Source organism: Lagopus leucura, unplaced genomic scaffold (genome assembly GCF_019238085.1).
Source record: "Lagopus leucura isolate 7727_CA_CO unplaced genomic scaffold, USGS_WTPT01 Super-Scaffold_100159, whole genome shotgun sequence".
NCBI lineage: Eukaryota > Metazoa > Chordata > Aves > Galliformes > Phasianidae > Lagopus > Lagopus leucura.
Window position 1 is genome coordinate 10590117 of NW_024962335.1, and position 22687 is coordinate 10612803.

General features: G+C 42.9%; 1 protein-coding gene across 1 annotated transcript in view; it reads right to left on the bottom strand.

The window, feature by feature from the left end:
- GRIN2B (glutamate ionotropic receptor NMDA type subunit 2B) overlaps nt 1-22687 on the bottom strand; it is a 165678-nt gene that overhangs the window by 107072 nt on the left and 35919 nt on the right. Inside the window, exon 2 of the mRNA XM_042889937.1 lies at nt 7605-8203. Within this exon, the coding sequence (XP_042745871.1) occupies nt 7605-8203 (599 nt within the window). The remainder of the gene's footprint in view (nt 1-7604; nt 8204-22687) is intronic.

Here is a 22687-nt window from a genome sequence, read left to right on the forward strand (position 1 = left end):
GCTGTGAGCTACCGAGAGGTCTGGATTCTGTACTGTGAACAGGTGTTTGAAGCCACCATTCTGTTTGGTTTGAGGTAAGAACTCAGCTGTCCCACAGATATGCAGATGCACGTCTCCCCAAAATTTGGATGCAAGCCCTTCAAGCAATGATTCTGAGAGGAATTTCAGAACTGCATCCTGTCAATAGCACTCTAAGCCTCGATTCAGAAAAGCACTTAACTGCAAGCTTAGCCTGAAACGTGCACAGTGCTTTCTTGGACTGAACACATGCGGCAAAGACCACTTCACCCGCTGCTGAGCTGCAGGTGCCTCTGAATGGGAACACAGCAGCTCTTCACAGCACCACCATACAGCAGTGTAGGGCAGAGAGGGAAGAAGAATATCCCACCTAATGTCAAACTGCAGGGATGGCTTTAAGGCTGCAGAACATCACAAATGAATCTCAGCCCAGCGGCACCTGTGTTAATGCCTCATTTCTCTACCAAGAAGGGCAATCTGATTTCCTTCCCCCCCCCCCCCCCTATTTTATCTGTGTATTTCTGCCACAGATGAGCACTGATCCAACCCCCAGGTCAGAGCCACTAGGCGGCGTGCCAGGCTGATGCCTTGTCACACCGCATCGGGAACCTGTAGTAACTGCATCAAAGGGATGAGAAATCTGCTCCGGAGTTGCACAGGGAGCCATAGCAACGCAGTAGATCCTATTTTTAAAAACTTGAAAGATAGTAAGAACATTAAGTCGGGGGGGGGGGGGGAGGGAAGATGAAGAAAAAAAAAGGAGTGCTTCTATCAGAAAAAAGAAAAAGCACATTCTTTACAGCATCCAGTAATGAACCATAAATGGCTCACCATCCACTTTCACAGGTGTGCAGTCCAAAACACCCAGAGCCACAACACAGCAGTCCCTAAAGGAAGGTGGCTGTTTCTCACTTCCCCACCTCTGATCTGCTAACGCGAGTTTTCAAATCCCCTGGTGCACTTTGGACCTGTAGGACCCTGACTGCATGCTGTTAAGAGGAAAGATCCCAAACCACAGCCCATGATGGGCTTGTGGTTTCACACCACTTCTTTCAGCTCTGCCACAGAGGATTTTCATTCGTTTTTTTAAGAAGAGTGCAGAGAGGCTGAGTGCACAAGTTACAGCATATTGTGACCAGCAAGTGAAGTTGCCACAGTATTAGCACTAATTGGACTTGGCTGCAGAGCAGGAGATGTCTCAGAGGGCTGGAAGCAGAACATGGACATTTTCCCATCTGGAAACTGATGGCGCATACTGAAATTTATTCCCAGCTGGTGGATTTTGGAGGCCTTTACAAAAGAAGCTGTCCTCTAATCAAAAGATAGACCCTGCCTAAAGCCCATCACTTCATCTGAATCCTCCCACCCTATTTTAATTGTATAGAGAATTATACATCCAGCTGTCCACACAGAGCGAGCATCACCTCTCTCCCTCACAGAAAGCCTCGCCCTGCAAGACCAAGGTATCCTGCAACATCTGAAGAGGAACAGATTTTTGCTGTCTGGCCCTCCATCATATACTCCTTTCCAGACACCAGGGGTCTTCACTCTCCTATCAGCACGACATGCTGACTTGATGCTGCAGCCTTCTAGCAAGACATCCAACAGGGGCTATGAAGCTGTGATTGCATGAGCAACAGAGAATAGAGTGACATCCAACAGGAAATATGGGAAAGGAGACATGCCCCACTGGAGTGAAAGGCACTGCCCAGCCCTGGCCTCCAGCTGCTGCTGGAGCCGTGACAGGAACATGCAGATTTCAACAGCAGGGACTTCTAATCCACCAACAGTGCTCACTCCATGTCCTGCCAGCCAGCACTAGCCTGACAGCAACCGGATACACTGACCAGCGGGAGCGTAACAAGCTGCTAACAAGATGCTGGCTTAAAGGCTTAGAAAGGTCAACAGTTGCACATTTTCCCTCATCCTCCAAGTTTTGAAAAGGGCAATTTTCACATCTTTGGGAACACACCATTTATCTCTTCTCTCTCTTCCTCTGAGGAGTGAAGGAGTACCAGCACTGTGCCTCCCAATCTTGGAGCAGCGTGGATTTAAGGGCTAGAGCAGAGCTTCCCGGACAGCTGGCAAACAGTCCCAAAGGCAGTAAGACTTCAGGGCTGACCAGTGCTTCTAGCTGCTAGCACAGGGCTCATTCATCTATCCTACAGACAGACAAAGGACAACAACACAAATACTGAGCTGTGGGAAGGTACGCCTCACTTGGACGTGAGACAAGCTCCAAAACAGTATCTGCAAATGACATGTGACAAATGTGACAAATGACTTGTGTGTGACATGGCAGGCAACAGCTACTGCAACCAGATCTAAGAAAGGGCAGGACAGTGGGTTAGGAGTGGCCCAGAAAGGAAGTGAAAGTTCTGCCTGGGAAACATCCTCAGTATTAAACTGGGCAAACCAGGTCCAGAGTGATAGCTGGACTGCACCTTTCAGAGACAGAAATATTGACTATGGTCATGAGCCTCCAGGGGACCAATATATTTGTACAATCCTACTGCCCATACTTTTGCTACTCAATGACCTCACATTCAGGTGTTCCAAGTCCCAGCAATTCCTAACTACCCACTAGGGGAATTAGGTCCTCTGAGAACAGAACTTGCCCTTGGTGTCCCAGGAAAAAGTTTCCAGTGGTTCTTCAGAGGCTCTTTTGCATTTCATAGAATCACAGAATGGTTTGGGTTGTAAGGGGCCTCAGAGATCATCTAATTCCAACCCCTCTACCACAGGCAGGGTTGCCAGCCACTAGATCAGATTGATCAGGGCCCCATCCAGCCTGGCCTTTCTTAACTGGCTGGAATGAAAAGCTCCAGATGAAAGTCTATTTCCTCCAGAGTGGAAGTATCATGTCCAAAAAATGCACCAAACTAGCTTGCCAGCTGTTTTCATATTTGAGGAATCTGAAGCGCAGAATTGAACCTATCTTTGTTCCCCTCTTAATGTATTTCTTTGCAAAGGCAGTATAATTCCACATTTGTATTTTCATTCCAAAGCAAATGCTTCACTGCGCTTTTTATTAAAATGAAATCTGGTGTGTGCAGCCTGGTGTTAAATGAGAGACTATTAAAGCCAATCAGTGGAGAACTCATTAGTAACCCTACAACAACAAACTAGTAGTTATGGCCCAGCATTCACAAGCAGCCATGACAACCAGTAGGAAGAACCCAGGTCTTGTTGAAGACTATAACAGAAGCATAGCTTATGTATAGCCCAATGACTGAATAGCCATACAAAATGGCTGTGCTTCTATTCCTCAAATGACATGTGCCAGAAAACCCATTCTTTTACCACGACTCATCCCTGAATACCTCTCTCAAGAATGCTCCCATCATTTAGTTATTTCTTCCCATTTCTAAAATATAGTAAGAAGCATCCATCCTGAGCTCAAGGAAATCTGTCCCATCTATTAAAATAACAAAATAAGCAGAAGGCTGCCTCTGAATGCATCCACCTCTGCCCACTCACTCCGTAGCAGCCATGCTGAAGAGAGAGTAGATGACTTTTGCAGAATGCCTAGAAGGTTAGTAACTCCACTTGGAAGGGCAAGAAGGAAGAATTCCAAATCTGAGCATCTCTCCAGAGGAAAATCATGTTAGAAACTCCTTCTCAATCTCTGAAATCTTCTCATGTGGCAGAAGAGAGTAGGGAGCACAGTGATTTGCTGAATGCTCTGGAGAAGACCGGTTATCAAGATAACTACAGATTCAGTAGACTGGAACTTTCAAACCAGATAGCTTTCTGGGACAATGCTGGAATAAATAAACAGATACTTATTAAAAAAAAAACACCAAAGAATTAAAGAGTGTAATTGAACTGGAAAACAGTATTTGGATAGTTGAATTCTATGTGATCACCTAAGCCTATTAACAGCATAAATTGAAATAAATCCCTCACTGAAGGAAAACTTTCAAGAATCCTTCAAATCTTTCAGAAAGGAAAAATAACATTTTTTGTAGAACTAACTTTCCTTATGATATCATGCTTCTACTAGCTAGCAAGCTCATTTTCTAGGACAAAATCTGCAAACTCACACTTCTGCAGTTCTAATCCAACACAAAGGAGTACCAGTTTCAAGACTGACAAGCAACAGTTGCTATGAGACCATTATTAACATGAGGAGATGCATACCAAACACCTACATTGGTGAGAAATGGCATTTAAGTAACAGTCCATCCTGATTCTCTTTATGCCTCTAGCCATACTTCAAACAAAGCTTTCTTAGTGCAAGCACTTACAAAACCAAAAAAAAAAAAAAAAGCTCATGAATTAGCAGATAAAAATATGGAGAAATATCAATGGAGTGGGACCATTTGATTTTAGCTGCATTCAGAACTACTGCAAAAGGATTCAGAAGCAGAAATAGGGAAACGACAAACTCACAGTCTTAGCATGTGAAGTGTTTCAGCAGAACTAAAGTTCACATGTTTTTTAGTTATAAGTGTCACTTTCCAAATAATAAAATTGGTAGATTCTTTTACTGCCTTCCAGCAATGGATTTGAAGCAAACCAGACCACCTTTCAGAAACACCTTCAGGAGTTTCTGAAACCCCAGCTATGTGGTGATGTATTATCTGAGGTCACACACACACTTTGCAGTCTCCCCAGACATCAAACCCACATACATACATTTCTCTATTCTGTGTAGGCATGCGGAGGGGGAACTGTAAGCTGCAGATGGCTGAATATAGTATTGCCAGGTCCGGGGCACGTCTAAAATTAGTTTTCCAGAACCTTCAGTCCAGCCCAAAGCATACCAGGAGAGGTTTAAAGCTTAGCACATAGTAAACTCCAGTGAGTTCAACAAGACTTGAAGGTATGAACACAGATCATAACCATTAACCTCTGCAGGTAGTGAGGTGAACTCTTATCTTCATCTTTGCTTTCTTCCCACTTCCCTCTCCTCTCCTTCCTCCTGTCCAGACCCCAGGCTGTAAGGCTGAGCTTGAAGCTGATCACATTTCTGTTAGAACTTTGGATTTGCAAAGGCAAATGCTGATTTTGGACACCACTAGTTTTAACATGCCAAAAGGTGTCTGAAAGTCATTGCATTTAAAAAGAAGCCCAAGCACGTAACTCACTGGAGTTCATGCTGTTCAACCATCTCTCTCAAAAGTACAGACAGGGTACAAGTGTTTGCAGGAGAAAGAACTCCCATACTAGCATATCACAGGTCAGTGTCGTGCAAGGCAAAGCGATTATTTACACTGCGGCTGCAGAAGCAACTTCCACAGAGTATAGTGATTTCTGAGCTAGTTCAGATGCCCAAAGCAATCTAAGCAGAGGCAGAATGGAGCTTGGCCTGGACTAATTGACTCGGCTTTTCAGAGAGATTGATGTCAGCGTCCAAACTAAGTTGGGTATATCCACATGCACCTGCAGTCATTCCCATGAACGTTATAACCACGACAAGGGAGAAGAAACAATATGACTTGGGCCACAAAGGTGAGAAAAAATATAATACTTTCCAAACTGACAAGAGCTGCTTCAGTGTGGGATGCCCAGGCTCCAGGGCATATCTACACTGCACAACAGTACTGTCATATTTAGAGATTAGAGCATTTGTGAGCTGGTGACTCCTATCCAGTGCCAAGAAGAGCTTTGCAGAGATCTGATGGGTCATACGTAGCATAGCTATATGGGTATGATTTTGTGCATCAGCTAATTAGCAGAAGGTCTCTACAGAACACAGCATCTCACAGCAGGAGACAACATTTTGTTTTCTAAAGAAATGCTGAAAAGTCACAGCATAGCTCTCCCTTTCAGAATCTCTACTCGCTTAGAAAAGTAAAAAGCAACCTGCCTTTATGTGACTTCTGATAACTTTATATGTATTAAGTATAACTTTTTTCCTGTTTAATCATTCCAGTGATGACTCAACAGAGCAACAGAAAACACCCTTTTCCACTAGGCCTGGCTGGGAAGGAAACGGATAAACGCATTGGGCATTTTTGGTGATTCAAGGGCTTGCAGACAACAAAAAGCCAGTGTAGGGAAGAGGAAAGCATGACAGTGACTGCTAGTGTGTCAATGGATCACAGAGACAAAGAAAGAACAGAAAGAATCATGGGCAACCTAATAGATCAAAGAGGAGACTTATTTCAGCCCCCAGCTTCCAGACAATGCAAAATTGCATTCTGCTTTTCAGTCCACCCGTCCCTCTATCTTCCTAACAGTTTGTAGTGAGAGGTCACAGCACACAAGACAATCCATCACATTTACAGTATTCTATGATTCATCATGACAAATGAACAAGGATGCTGTGCTCTCTGCAGCCACCTCTCATGACAACTACTACCTGGATTCTCCATCTCACACTGCAAAGGAATCAACCTGCCCAAGGATATTACATGAAAAACATTGGAGAATGACAGCTGAGCAGGTCAGAAGGCACGTGGTTAATTGCAGATACTGCACTTCCCAGATCTTTCCATGTCTATCTGGGTTGCTTAGCTACACCCTAAAGTTCTAGCTGGGACAATAAAGGGAAATTAGTAATCTGAGTGCTGCTTGAGAACTTGTCCCACCAGAGCCTTCCTCTATGACCTTTAACAGGCATCTTAGCACTGTTTCTTTAGAACATCTGAAACTGGATCAGAGAAAGATACTTATTCAAATAGTTTTTCCATAGATTTTACATACATATATACATATATATATATATATATATATATATATATATATATATCTGTGTGTGTGCACGCATATGTGTTTGTAAACACACATTTTTATTTAATATACTCTGCCATCTAGAAAAACTCCCAGTCCTGATGGAGATGTCTAGGCTCTCTATTCCGTGTGCACAAGAGAGAATGAGATCTGAAACAGTCAGCAGACAGTCACCAATGAGTTGCCAATGAGCAGGATGATAACAGAAATCCCTTTTCTTTGAAGTAAACCAGATGCTTAAGACACCTGAAGACTTTAGATGCCTCCAAGATAAAGCAGGAGCTCAACAGACTTGTTGACCTTAATTCTTTTTCCAGATCTAGTTCTCCAGACCTCTCCACACTTCCTTCTCTCCTCTGATTCAGGGGTAGTGGACAGCAGAAGGACACTCAGTATTCAGACAACAGGTGCCATGGAAATTTCCCAGTTGGGTTACACAACTGTCTACAAAGGAACACCCATTTACGCATTGCTAGTTCCTGGAATGGAACCTGGGCCCTTCTAGATTTAAATACAAAAATCCGCACTACTTACACTAAGAACCCATGTGCCACTTACAGACCCATTCATGTACAGACTCTCCAAGGAGTTCAACGTTGTAATAAGAGCAAGTCTGTTGTGCATCAAAGGGCACACTCATATTTTTGCATCATATCTTCATTGTGCCTTTGCTTTGTGCTGGCTTCCTCCTCATACAATATTTTGATAATGATGTTTTTTTCAAAGGAGTGACAGTAGCGATGTTCACAGCAACACAAGTACCACCATCAGCACAACTCCCCTTGGCCAGGGTTCCTAGCCAACACTACCCACAGCACTGAAGCAATGGCCTACCAAAATTGTTCTGGCGGTCAGAAGTTCTTGAGACCCCTTTTTTGTAAAGCTAACCCATCCCTTCTCCTTACCTGTTGAGCATGTTGGACTGGTAAATCCTTTTCTCCTGGGTGTTGTAACAGCTGCTTTTGGGCTCAGGGATGAAGCTGTGTTCAGACAGCATATCAGAAGCAGCCGTGGTGATTATGGCTATTCCGTCCCTCACTCTAGCAGGAAGACCGTAGTCCCATTCATCATATGAGACAGAGATGAGCCCAGTGGGGAACTCAGATGGCACTGTGTCTGTATCCCCTGCCACCAGGCTGGGCACGATCCATGTGTAACCATAGCCTGTCAGACCCACAGAGTTGGCCACCTCAAAAATGTAGGTGGCCTCTTCCTTGGTGCAGTAGAGGAGGATAACAGGGCTTTGGAGCTTCTTGAGCTGGTTCTGGATCTTTGAGTCTCCATCATCCAGGGACATGTCCAACAGAAGGACCTCCTCCAGTTCCCAACCCACAAAGCTGTGCTCAATGGTACTGCGGATCTTGTTCACAAAGTCCTGGTAACCAGGAAAGTAAGTAGTGACAATGGAGAAGATGTACCAGTCATATTCTTCCATGATGTTGAGCATGACTGAAGCTTGCTGTTCTATTGATGGGCCAAACTGGAAGAACATGGATGACTCATCCTAGAATAGGAAGTCAAAGAGAAAGAGAAAACAAGAATAGGTCAAAGGAAATAGACAACATTCCTAGTCAACTCATTGAGTGTGGAAGGGGAGGCATACAGTTAGTATCTTGCACTTCATGTCTTGGCCACATTTTAAGGATTTTTAACAAAGTGAAGCAAGTGGGAAGGAAGTAAAAGCTTTTTTATGACCAGCTGTCCTTAATTTATTTTTAAAGGCACGTTGCTGAAATTACTTAATGTTTCAAATATTAGGCATGATTCAAACAGATAGAGAACAAGTGGAGCACAAACAAGGCCAGAAAAAGAATACATGCAAAATATTCTATGTTTGCACAAATCAACAGCTTTAATACCAGGATTATCACAACACTATATGTAGGATAAAGAGGGCACAAAGCAGCTTTGGTGTTTTGTTTGTTTGTTTGTTTTGTTTTTTTGTTGGTTTTTTTTTTTTTTTTTTTTTTTTTTAAGTTTGGGACAGTGCTCTAGCTTAATATCCAGACTGAAATGCACCTAGATTAGGTACAATCATTAAACACAAACAAATCTGAGAACCTCTACTTCTGTTTCTTCTCAAAACAAGCAGTAGCATGAAGTACTACAACTACGAAGTCTCATTTCAGAACAACTTAGAACATGCTAAAGTTGAAAAAAAAAAATCTAAACCATCTAGGGTCTTGTTTATTGTCGTATTTTATAGAATGCCATATAGAATAACATCTGTCATATATTTTATGAAGTGTTCATTCATTGCCTTCTGTCATGCCAGGTTCATCTTTGTGAGAATCAGAACGTGCACCACTTTATAACTTCCAAGACTCCAAAGGCATTTTGCACAGATCATCTCTTCAGTGGCATAGTGTAAGCCTTTTTCATCCTGAGTTTTTACAAGATACCACCATTTCAATATCTGAAAGATTCAGTAAAATCCAAATCCCTGCTTTTGCCCTGTTCTTGATAGAAACAAAAAAAACCCTTTCTTAATATGCTCTCTTACAATCTGATCTCTGTTGTTTAAAACCAACTGCAAACTCGCACTGATTTCGACAGGTTAGGATTTAATCATAAACAAAAAAGGTAGAATTACTGTTATCTTTCTGCAGAGATTCACATCACAATAAGGAAACTCTCCAAATCCAATCACCGCTTCTTCTTCCCTGCCAGAAAAGCTGAACCAAAAATCCGAAAGGAAGCAGTCAAGAGTTTTAGATTAGGGGAACTCCTTGTGTAAATGCCCAAAAACATTACCTCAAGATATTCCCAGCGTAACGCTATAACGTGATGAACAGCACAGCAACGATAGTAAAGTCCTAGGCTATAGCAAATGAGGATAAGCCCCAAATGCAGCAGCCATGAACACAGAAACAAAGGAAAAAGTATGCTTACCCTTAGAAGACCTCAGGCAAAGAGGGTTCTCCAGCAAGCTACCCTTGCCTCTGCTACCAACCCTTATGTAAAGTCTGGGAAGGGCTGGATCCTGGCTTCATGCCTTCTGGTCAGGTGCACTGCATGCACCTGAGCTCCCCTGGGTTGGCCCTGCCTTCCCACCAGGTGTTCAATCACTGTTTCAAGCTGTAACTTAGCATTTCCACTACACCAACTCTCTACCAAAGTCACTCTCTGACAGTTTGGCAGGTAAAGCTGGTTTTCCACAATGGTGTCAGTTAATCAGGCATCCATCCATTCGTCCATCCCTTCTTTACTCATGCTTTTTATTACCTATTGCCATTTTATCTATCAGTAAAAATATGCTAAAGCTCAGCAACTCCAGGAAAAAAAATAACTCTGATCTTCTGACCAGCCTTGATTCTTTTTCCTGAACTTCCAGTTGGTCATGTCCTATACGGAGTTCTCGCTCTCAGATCCCCAGGCCTTTCCTGTGAGTTCTGGTGATTAACCTCTATTCACTTCCACCACCCACTCGTGAAAGTTCTCTTATGGCTGTTCTTTACTCACTGGAAAAATAAATGTACACAAAAAGAAAAAAGAAAAAAAAAAAAAAAAGGCAAATTGGAGACAGGAGCAGCAACTGAGCTTCACAATCTGTGGAACACAGTTCAAGTTTTCTGATCACTGGAATTCACACCCTTCCCCAACTACAATTGTGCTCAGGAAAAAAATTAAGAGATACGTTTTATCTTTGAAGCTTACTGAGACAATCAGAAAAAACAGATGAAAGATTAAATAACTGCCACAGCACTTGCCTGATATCAAAGACAGCCTGAAGAAGCATCTTCAATACCCTTCATTGCACTGTACCTTTGCAAGCCACCTGTAGCAAACTGACTGCTACACTGTGAGTGATAACTACTTTTTTATGTATTAATTCAACAAAAGCTCTTCTATTTTTATGCACAGGAAATTCTGCATTGACAGCAAAATTCCACAGTTTCTATCAGAGAGTCTAAGAGTTGAAGGACCTGACTACTGAATTACAGAAAGATTTGACATACGGGATCTAGACGTCTGGATGCTTTCCTCGGTGATCAGGAAGGGACATGAGATGGTAAATCCAATAGTTATTTCAAGGCTGCACACGCAGGACATGCACACACAGGAGTTACTAGACATGGTAGCAAGGTGCAGGAGCTACTGCTGTCTCTGAGATTCAGAACCCCGTCAGAAGCTCCAGCTAAAGCACATGCTGACAGTTCATTCCACATGAGTGCACAGCACAGTTGAAGGAAATTCTCTCTCAAAAACTCAGGCAGAAAATTCAGCGCTCTTCACTAACCAGAGCATAGCAGAACATCAAATATCGATACACAAAATAGGTAGACTTACTACAAACCAGCTTAACAGCTCACCTTTACATAGAAATAGATACATCGCTCCTCAAATCAAAGAGCATGAACCATCTGGCTGTGCATGTGATTACCATTATTACACAACTGCTCGCATCTTTATTACAGAAGCTGCAAGAAGATGCAACTTCTATTCAAAATGAAAGCATTCAGGAAGTGCAAGCCAGCCCAGATTTTGGCTTGGCAAGATTTTTTTTTGCACTTAATCACACCAATGCTTGGGCTAGCCAATTGTTCTTCATTCCCTAACCAACTCAGCACTCAGAAGAAAAAAAAAAAAAAGAGGGGTGATGAAGGAAGGACATACAACAGTGTGGAAGAAAGTGTTCCTTTCACAATAAATCAGGAGAAGTGCTGATGGAGCTCAATGAGAATCTCCGTGAGTGCAGTTTAGGAGGAAAAAAAAAAACAGCAAACACAGAAAAATGACTTCTCTCCTTATTTTTGACCACATCTAATGGAAAACCAGGGAAAAAGATAAGATACCTAAACTGACAAAGAATCACGGGGCTATCAGAGCAGGAATTTGACTTCACTGTGGTATTGCAGTGAAAGATTTTAGATTAGGAGGCAGACCTACATTTTTTGCCTACTGGTTTGTTAGTGCTTTATTAATTTAAAATCAAAAAGCAATGTTTTGTCTCTCCAGGAATTTAAAGTTTCAGAAAGCACCACAAGCTCCTATTTTAATACTGCAGAAATTTCATAGTTCGCCCTCCCCTTTTTCACCTTGGAGCACCCAAAACGTGATTCACCATTGCTATTAAAAGACAGATTTAAGTTTGGGATAGAGATAGCTTGAGTTAGAAGAAGTTCCTTATGTTGTGCATCACCCAGGTGAAATACAATCCCCTGAAAAATACTTGTTTTCATCCTACAGCCTTTCACCCATAAACTTGGGCTCCTCGTAGCAAGCTGCTTCAAGAGAAAAGGAAGATGCAGAAGAGGTGTCCCTCACCCAGTCTGGGAGAAGAGAGCCTCTATTACAGGATCTCTGTGCCTCCAGAGATCCTGCTACTCCCCCACTGTCACCCTGTAAGGTCAGGAAGCCGTAGTTTGCAGAGCAGAGCTGGAGGAGGAGCTGATCAATTGACACAGCACCACTCCCCAGCTTGACAGATGGCTTCCCACAGAAAATCTGCTCAAGTTTGCCGCTGCTGGGACAAGTATTGCCTCCCCCTCCAGCATGTTTAACCCTTTAGGGAAGGAGGCTGGATTGTACTCAGTACAAAGGCACTCATCCAGAGGACTGTTTAGGAGACAGTTCATATGTGGATGGAGGGGGGATTCACAGAAATGGTGCAAGATTCAAGGAGTGACCAAGTATTACTGCCACAACTTAGAAGTTGAGTGCCTTTTGTACCTCAGCAGCAGGCCCATGCAGGTGCTGCATGGGGAGCTGGGCACAACCTGACTCTGGACCTGGACCTGGACCTGCAACCTGTGACCAGGTCCAGGTTGCAGGCCTCTGGCTAAGATGCAGACCACTCTGAGGAGCCCTCCTGCAGCTGCACCACTTGAAACCAAACTCTGCCCTTTAGCAAGCTGTTTACCTTAGCTATGGCAGGTCACAGAGAGGTTCCCAAATTGCTTTTCTTGCAAGTTCCTTCCTAACAGCTTCTCTGGATTCCCCAGGCATGTAAAAGCAATTACTGCCTTGCAGACATCTTTCTGTTGAGAGCAAAACTCCTTCTCAATATGTAGAAAACTTCAGAACGTCCCTAAGCAGAGGAAATGGCAGGACCCCTAAGAAGAGCTGCAGTGGGCCACCCATAGCTGCTGACTTAGGAAGTGTGGAGACAGGCATTTTATTTCTCTTTCTAAGTTTCTGCCATGCAGGCGATGCAAATGTAACCTGGTTCTATGTCATGCTGAGTTGATATGATGGCTGAGCCTTGAAAAGATTTTTGGTAGCGGCGGGCAAGTTGTTTAGCAAGTCTAGTGCAAGAGCCAGACCGCACAAGAGCCAGGTGTGTCAAGCTATGCACAAGGAATCTAAGGAGCATGTGTTTGCTTTTCATATTTGAATCTTTTTTTTTTTTCTTCCCCAAAATGTCCTACGCTGCTATCTTTGCATAGGTGCAAAGGAAATGCAATTTTTACTGCTCTGGGAGCTGCTCCCTTGTGTTAGGCTTTAAGGAACATCAGTATACCCTAATGGCAGGGGATGGAACTAAATGATTTTTAAGATGCCTTCCAACCCAAGCCATTATATGATTTTATGATTCGATACCTAACCCCATTTGCTGATGTACTAATAGGACTTCTGTATAGCCATCATTTATTAACGGGGGTCAGCCCAGTTCTTCCTTTCCAGTGCCCCAGTTATGATCCTCATGACTCAGGCCATTATCCCTTTCCAAAACTCTATTCTCATTTTCCTGATTTAAAAGAAAAGCTGTTCTTGTGTCTTTAGTACTGTCTTGATTTGCAAAATTTCTCCATGACCTACAGCAAATCACATAGAGCTGCCTCCTGTTTAGACTTCAGCACTGCCTACCACAGATTCTACAGGGGCAAAAAGGGGTAAGCAAGAACCAAATAACTTCTGGGAAAACACAGACTTTAATTTCCCTACCGAAGTATTTCTTTTCTTCAAAATTGAGACACCACTGTGTACCTATTTGTCACAGTCCTGGTGGGATACCTGATTCACTGGGAGTTTTATTGTTCGTGATGGAAAATGCTGCAACAGTTCAAAGTCTTATAATTAAATTTTCTATATTTCTGAGTCCGTTTGTTATAACAAATCTGACAGGAAATCAGAATCTTTGTTGCTTAAGTGTTCATTTACTTCTGTTTATTCTTACCACAAATGCATCACTGCCTCAGGCTAGCCTGGAGACAGAATCTTCAGCTTATTTGTTTTTTCTTCTCACATTTAATTTTTTTATTTAGTTTTCAACAACTCAATACAATAAAACTCTGTTTTTAATATTGTGTTCTGCCTTATCCTGTGAGTTCTGTCCTTGAGTGCTTGCAGCAGGGTGTGTGAGAACACAATGACACATGGTGGGACTGGGTTCTAGAACAGCATCTCTGCGTCCACCACACACATACACACAAAACCTATGTCCACAAAAACACATACAACAAAACCTATTCAAAGTAAAGTTGCAGCATGTTAGAATGTGTCATTTGTTGATGTCACTCTTCACCCTTTTAGTTGATTTAGTGGGATTTCAAAACTCTCTTATCTTACTGCAATAGATTCCCTGGGCTGTTACTGATACTGGCTTGCGCAGCAGATGGAGCAGATGACCTCCTGCAATCCTTTCCCAGTGCTCTGATTCTCAGATGAGCAAATCATTTTTGGTGTAAATCTTCAGAGCTGCTCTGGGAACGTGCTGTCAATGGGAAGTTTGAACTTGTTAGATGCATAAATGTGGTTTATATAACCACATTATTTATCAGTTCCCTCACTTGTTCTAGTAATAACTACAGAACTGGCCTTATTATGTGAAAGGACACATCTCAAAGATCGTGTTATAGAGAAGTGATTATAAAAACTGGTGGATGAGAAAGACATTTTTCTGTGTCCCCGCTGATGGAAAGGCAGGCAGGACTCAAAACACAGTCAGCTACTGCACAGTCATTGTGCACCCACGTGGCACACTACATACTAAAAGACATCACAAGGAAGAGGAAGGAAAGTTAAGGTTGTTATAGCTGGAAAAAGCGTGCTTCAGGGATGCAGAACACAAAACAAGAGGAAACCAGGCCTCACTCTTTCCACTGCTGACACAACAATTTGAAACTTGTCATGGCAAAAACAAAGCCCAGATTGACAAGGTATCAGCAGGCCTTAACAGGCTGAATACTGTACAAAAACAGTTACAGCATGACAAGTTAGTAGAGGGTTTTAAGAACCTTCTATTACAGGTGAGCATGCTGCTGTCATGCTCCCTGCGAGGAGGGGCTTCCAAGTGGCCAACAAAAAGGTCTGCAGCACTCAGGAGAATGGTTGCTGACTCTCTAGGACTTTGCTGGCAGCAGTCATCCCTTGTGGCTGCTGAGAATTATCGCAGTGAGAAATCTAGAATTGCCAGTGAAGCTCAGTTTGATACCCTGATAATGGGTAACCAAGATTCACATGTATAGTGACATTAACTGTATGCTTAAGTATTAACATACACACAGCTTTCAATCATGATTTGGGCATTAATCTCTTAGCAGTAGTGAAAACTGGTTTGCTGCCAAACTCTAGCCCAGGGACAACTTGCAAGTACTCTAGCTCCAAGTAGCTCCTGAAAGCCATAATAAAAAGGTTTTTGATTAAAGATGACTCAAGGGCTGAAAACAGCTAAGTGTTTTCCAGTTTCCATGTAAGAGTCTGCAGAAATAATTCATTCTAAACGTTTTGCAAAAGAGGAAACAAGAGATACTCTAGATTTTGTACACTGTATCTTGGGAATGTTTCACTTTACTACATGCAGTTAGTAAAAAAAAATGAAAGAGTTGAGCAGGTAAGTATCATTGCCCAGTGTATAGAATTCTAAAAAAACCCCAAAGGTTGTTTGTCAAAGGTGGAGGGTCCATCATCTATGAATTTTATACGCAATCGCTGGTCAAAGCAGACCAATATATGATAGTATTCCATACCAGCTTCTCAAAACATCACATATGGATGCCAGCACTTTTCCACAGAGGGGAAATATCAGTTAGCAAGCTGCCAGGATAAACAATTTTCACACTGTGCCTTTTGCATTCCCTTTTTCATCTCTGTATGTGTGTACTTCCTTGTTTGATGAGCTTACATATAATGGATCAAACCACTGGTCACTCTGGGTAGACCCCCCTTATGCCACATTGCTACCACACTGGGCAGCATAGGCCTAGTTCCCCCTCTCCCAGTTCGGCCAAGACCACTAATTGGCTTAATATCCTGATATGGCCAGCCCATAACAATTAGAGGAAAGTCAGACTGCCCCATTATTCATCCATCCAATTACATCATGGTGTTTGCCTAGGGATTCTTTTCTGGCTGACTTATCCTCCAGACTGAGGACTGAATTTTGACTGCAAGCTGAATGGTATGTCACTGGTATAGCCATATCAATCAACAGCAGCCATAAAACTATCCAGCACTCTTAAAAAAGTCCAGTCACAGTATTTGGCAAGATGTCATTGAATAAATTTTGCAAATGAACTATCTGAGATGAAATACTATTTCTTTTTATCATTTCTAAATTAGTTGCTCTTCCATTTCATCAAATATTCCTTTGGTCTCTTATTACGAGCACACCTGATCTGAACCTCCAAAGGTTCACAGAGTCTATTTAGATAAGACCTGAAAGTTCAGCAATGAGCCCAATGCCATCAGAGCCCCTCAGGAGATGAAGGTCTCCTCTCACAGCAGCCCAGCTGAGTACTATACCCATAGTGTGTCTGTGAGGGCCTTCGTTCCTTTTATCAATCGTGAAGTACTGATGCTTTCCTTTCTCGCAAATTCTGCATTGCTTATTTAAGCAGTAAAGCTTAGCAGGAAAATCTGTTGGTTCCTCTGTGTCCTCACAAGTAGCACCTGCAGCACTGATGAAGCCAAGGGCTACTCAGCCTTTATTCACTGACAGTGAAGTCAGTTGTGCCCATACTCTGAGCTGAATGGATCACAGCCAAAGTAAAGTAGTCAATATAAGGTAATGTTGACCAGGACTTACTCTTTTCTTAGAAATTGTCCTTGTTAACCATTTTAGATCATTTTTAGGGTCCAAAATAGTTTACACGCACTTTGGATCAGAGCTGGCTTGCCTCTGTTAGGTCAGAATGCAGTGTTAGCAAGCAGTTGAAAGTAAAGCTTGTGTAGATGTGCCCTTCAGCTTCCTTAAGCTAAAGAGGAAAAAAATGCTTCAGCCTTTATAAAATGGAGGTAAAATCAAGAGCTGAGATCTGACTAGATTACAGAGACTGCAGATTTTCTGTTGGCCCATAATTAGCTGTCTCTTCTTTAGGAGAGACATAGCCAAGGCTCTAAATGTTTACCAAAAAAAAAAAAAAAAAGAGAGAGAGAGAAAGAGAGAGAGTCAGAGAGAGGAAAAAAAAATAAAAAAAGAGTCCCAGCCCTCACCGCTTTGGTTCCAGTTCAGAACCAGTGTTTCCCTAGCAACCACACACGTAATATAGCCATGGCCATAAGCTCCTTAGAGCTGATGCTGGATGCTGGCAGCCACAGAGGATGGCACTGCATTGCTCCCTGCAGTACTGTACAGGGTATGGCACATCCACTGGTGTCAGAGCTGTCATGGCTGGGGCTGGGCTTTGTTACCTCCATCCTGTCACCTCACTTTCTCTGGTAGCCTGCTGGGACTACAGAGATGCTCAAGGAAGAGGAGTTCTGACAGGGTACCCATATGGACCTCTTGTGCTGGTTGACCAATGGGAGCCTGCAGGGACATCTTAGGGATGCTCACCTGTGTGACTGGTCTTTCATTGTCTTTGAGGTAAGGAAATGGGCAATTTTTGAGGCCCCTTGGAGATAAGATCTTGGGTAAGATAGTACTCCTTTTGTTCTTACTCCACTCTAACCTGCATGACCAGGAAGAGCTCTGTTCCCTCTCAAAAGGGACAAAGGCCAATCAAAACCTTCACTTCCCCCCAACACAGAGTGAAAGGTGTGATCTAAGGCTTCTGAGATGGAAGGAGTCTGGAAGACTCTGAGGTACTCAACCCCAAATCTACAAAGAAAAGACACTGCCTCTTTCTTGCAGAAATCAAGACATCCCATCATCCCTCTGCACACCCAGGCCTCCTCCTCCAGGTAGTTCTTGACTGCCCCTATGCTCCTTGGCACCATTTTCTACCACGGTGGGAAAGGGACATAAGGAGTATATATGTTCCTTTGATTCCGTTATTATTTTCCTGTATTCATCACTATTCTTACCTAGGAATTCAATCCCACACACACAGCAAGGTTTATTTGGTTGGCCAAAGTCACTGGCTTCCTGCCTTGCGGCTGCCCTCAGAGTCAGGAAGAAGGTGGGCTGGACTCCTAGCCCACCTTTTCTCTTACTTAGCCTGGGAGTAATCATTCAGCCATTTAATGCAGCGTTCTGAGACAGTGAAGATCTACTCTACCCTTCACTGCATGCTCCAAATTAGATCCTAACACTTTGGTAAGGAGGTGCCACTTGCTCAGAGAACACCCCCTCCCTGCCCTGAACTCCCCCCAACATGACTCACTCCAGCTCACTCCAACCTGTGTTTTACACCAGTGGCTGGAATGTCAAACCCAGCCATGCATAAGGCAAAAAACCCTGCTCTATATGGTGTGTTTTAAGAGGGTTTTTATCACCTTCCTCATGCTGCCAAGATAAAATAAAAAGAGCCTGGGCATAACATGAAGAAACAGTATCCTGGTCCACTTTTGTTTAGACATCCTGCTGGCAAGCAGCTGCTTCATTAGCACATCATGTGCATGCCCGCAGCAGGCAACAAGAAGCCCTGACAGCTCTAAGGCATCCATGCATTAGCACTGAGTGGACACTTTATGTCCAGTATAGGAGAACTAACTAGTTCTAATCCTGGCCTGTGGTGGCATTCTTTCTGGTTTTATATCTAGATGAAAACTCTCTAATAGAATCTTAGAATCATTAAGGTTGGAATGACCAGTAAGATCATCTAGTCCAACCATCAACCCATCACCACCATACCACTGAACCATGTTGCTCAATGCAACATCTATTTTTTCTTGAAAGCCTCTGATGACGGTGACCTTCCTGGGCAGCCTCTAAGCTTAAAAAGAACCAGAGGTGAATTCCTGAGCCATATGGCTTGGACTCTGAATTCAAACCCTGTTTCAAAAAGCAACAGTATCGCTAGTAAGAATCCTTAGTTTAACAAGCAGTATGCATTTCAATACGCAAGCCCCTTTTGTAATGCTTGAAGGCCTGATCCCCATCATCGCAGGTTGTGGCTGGAGATAGTTGCCTCTTATGCTCCAGGATGGATGAAAGCATGGCAGTACCTATCTTCTCCCTGTCTAGTTCTCCTTCCTAGTCATCCAGTGAGCAGTATCTGTAACAGAAATCTTCTGTCATGCCTGTCTTGCTCATCTAATTGATTCACAAAGTTTTAAACAATTATTGATTCTCCTCCTACCCACTGTGTAGACTTTGAGACCAATAAAGCGCATGGAGTTATTTACACAGATATTAGAAAGGAAAGAATCTCCCTCCCTAAATGTTCTGCTTGAGCTCCCATCTATTAAGTCTCAGAACTTCACTAGGAGGTTTCCTATAGCTTTTCAGATAAATATATGAAGTCTCCTGCATGCACACACATCCATCCAAACCCTTACAGGATTTTCTGCCAGATTCACATGTGCTGAATTACTGCTTGCTATTATTTTGTTTTGGGATCACAGCTTTTTAATTCCTTTTCTTTGTCCTGATGATTAACAACTATTTGCCATACATCTTGCTGTTATGACAATGAGACAGAAATTGTCACAAACCAGCTATTTTAGGAAAAGCCATTTCTGAACTCCAGTGAACTGGAATTTCATTATTTGTAAAAGAGTGGATCATAGGAGATCTGCAGAGGTAAAGCTTGCAATCTCCCCACAGTTCCAGGAACACTTTGTATTCACAGTTGCTACAGTGTTTGGTGCTGGAAGGGCCATTTTATCCATCTCCATGCTCTAAGCAGATGAACATTGATGCTCTTCATAGTTCAATGAAGAGGATTTAGCGAGGGAATCAGTCCATCTGACTTTGCAATAAGGACACTGCGAGTTTCAGTTCTGCATTTCTCTTTTTCTCTTCTCTTGGGCAACAAACATTAGTGAGCTCGTTTCCAGTCAGCCTAGCTCTGTGCCAGAGCACAAGTAATTGAATACTCTTTTTTTTTATTAAAAAAACTTACCTGCATGTTCATAGAAGGTGCCATCTATATATTCAATATGCCTTTGAAATAACTCAAAAACAGCAGCATAATAAATAAGGTGTTTCTTTTGAGCTTTAAGTTTTTCTATTTATATTAGGTTTTGTACTTTAAACAAAACCGAGGCTGGGGCTTCAACTGCCATATCTTTTTCAAGATCACACATGCACACAAGGCAATGACGTTTCTGCTGAAGTTCAGCACAGCAGAGAAAAGGATTGATGGAGCAGCAGAAGAATTTGCCGCTGCTGACCGTTAATAATAAAAGTATCAAAAGCATCTGTGAGAATGAAAGCCAGGGTGAGGCGTGTAAAGTATAGAAATAATTCTTTGACTGATTCAAAGGCAAAGCCAATGCATCTTGTTTTCCTGTGTCTCCAGTTGTCTGCCCTCTTTCTTAATGACACACTCCAGCACAACAGGGGAGTGGGAAGTAGATGGAAGCGTCAGCAGGAGCTACAGTAAGCTGGGGAGAAACGAGCTATTCAGTTTGAACATTGCCCGGCTAGGGCCTGTGATAAAAGATGAACAAATAAGGATATGAGAAGGGAAAGAAAAAGCCACATCCAGCAATGCACCTGCAAGCAAAGAGCCGTTGGCTGTGATGCTTTGTCTTTTCCTTCCACTTTGACTCATTCTATCTCATTATTTCCCCTTGTCCTGTACAGAGCTGCCTCTAGGTAGTTTCTCTAGGGCATGCAGGTATAGAGAGACAGGGAAACATGGGCACATGCACGTAGGCAACTCACATGCATGATAGCTCAAGATAGGCAAATTACCTCATATCCAATGTGCCTGTTCCACTCCAACTCAGGCCAGAAGCGCCTGGAGTGGATTACCATTTGACAGTGATTCCTATGAAATGAGGTGATGGCGCAGTCTAGCCTGAGAATTAGCATCTACATCACCACACATGCGTTCACAGTTAATTAAGCCTCTGGTTAGTACTGTCAGAGAGAAGCCAAGGATTATGCAAGCTGCTTCACTACACAGCCTGGCCACACCCCAGGTGAAGAGAGCTTAATACCTTCAAATTATGGAGAAAAGGAACACAGACATGCATTTAACAGAGATTATTCTATCCAACAAAGTACTGTTCTTCTGGATTCATCTTTTATGGTCATCTAACTTCAGGGTATCCTTTCTGAGCTTCCTGCACATTATGAAGAAGTGCCTTTTCTCCTTTTCACACAAAACTTTTTAGGGTTTCTTCTAGGTCTTTTCCAACCTTGGTGATTCTATGATTCTATGAAAACCTCTGAATATCTGCTTCCCAAGAAGTACTCAGCTGAAAACCTTTTCCTTCAAGTCTAGTGGCTAGTGCAAGAAACTCAACCTCTTCATTATCTTGACGGATATAAAATGTGTACATCCTTATACTATGCACCCATCTGCACCAGGCAGGAGCTTACAGCAGCAGCTGTGCACCCGCCATCTCAGAGGACATCCTTCTTTTCTATGTGCTAAGAATGGAAGAAACAACGAAATATGTATATTCATCATCTTGGCACCACCACTCTTCAATACATGTAGCTGTGCAGAATGAGTATGTTTGGTGAACAAAGTACCTAGCATGGGGGATATAAATCCAGTGCTCTACAGCTAATTTGGTGTGTCCAGCTGTTTTTGCTTTGTTTTCCAGTAATTGCCATCTGAACATGAGCCAGCAGTGTGCCCAGGTAGCCAAGAAGGCCAGTGGCAGGCTGGCTTAGATCAGAAGTGTGGCCAGCAAAACCACGAAATTGATTGTTCTCAATGGTGAAACCACAGCCCAATTATTGTGTTCAGTTTGGATCCCTCACTACAAGAAATGAATATTGAGTTGATCAATTATGTGCAGAAGAGTGCAGCAAAATTGGTGAAAGGGCTAGAAAGCAAGACACAAGCTGAGGAAACTAGCATTGCTCAATTTGGAGAAGAGGAAGCTTAGGGGAGACCTCATCAGTCTCTACAACTATCTGAAGGAAGGTTGCAGGAAATTCAGCTGCTTTTCTCAGGTAACAAGCAGTAAGTTGACAGTTTCAAGATGTGGTAGTGGAGGCTTAGATTAGATATCAGGAAGTTTTTTCACAGAAGGAGTGGTCAAGCATTAGAACAGGCTGCCCAGGCAAGTGGTGGAGTTGCCATCTCCAGAGGTATTTAAGATATGTGGCAGTTAAGGACATGGTTTGGTAATGGGCACTGTATGCACACTAGGTGAATGGTTGAACTTGATGACCATAAGGACCTTTTCCAACCTAAATGGTTCTATGATTCTACTCTCAGAGCTGCTAATAAATCTCTTTCTTCTCTCACTCATCAGGCTAATCCCACCAACTTCAAAGTCTGATCTTCTCTATAGGTGGAAGTTAGTGTGGTCAGCCTCCTCATGCATGCAGCGGTAGGTTATAGATACAACTTCTGTATTTATCAGTGGGAAAACACTGATATTCCTTATCAGCCTTCTTTCCTATGGAATTCATCATTCTAATGCATTCCTAGGATATCCAAGGAAGAAAGAAAATATAACATTTTTACGCATTTGTATGCTTTAAAACATACAAACTCCATCCACATACAGATGGCTGAGAGCCCTAAATCTCCTTTATGAGGGGCACGAATCACAGAATCACAGAATGGATTAATGGGATGAGTTTCAACAAGACCAAATGCCGGGTCCTGCACTTCGGCCACAACAACCCCAGGCGACGCTACAGGCTTGGGGCGGTGTGGCTGGAGGACTGCGTAGAGGAAATGGACCTGGGGGTATTGATTGATGCTCGGCTGAACATGAGCCGACAGTGTGCCCAGGTGGCCAA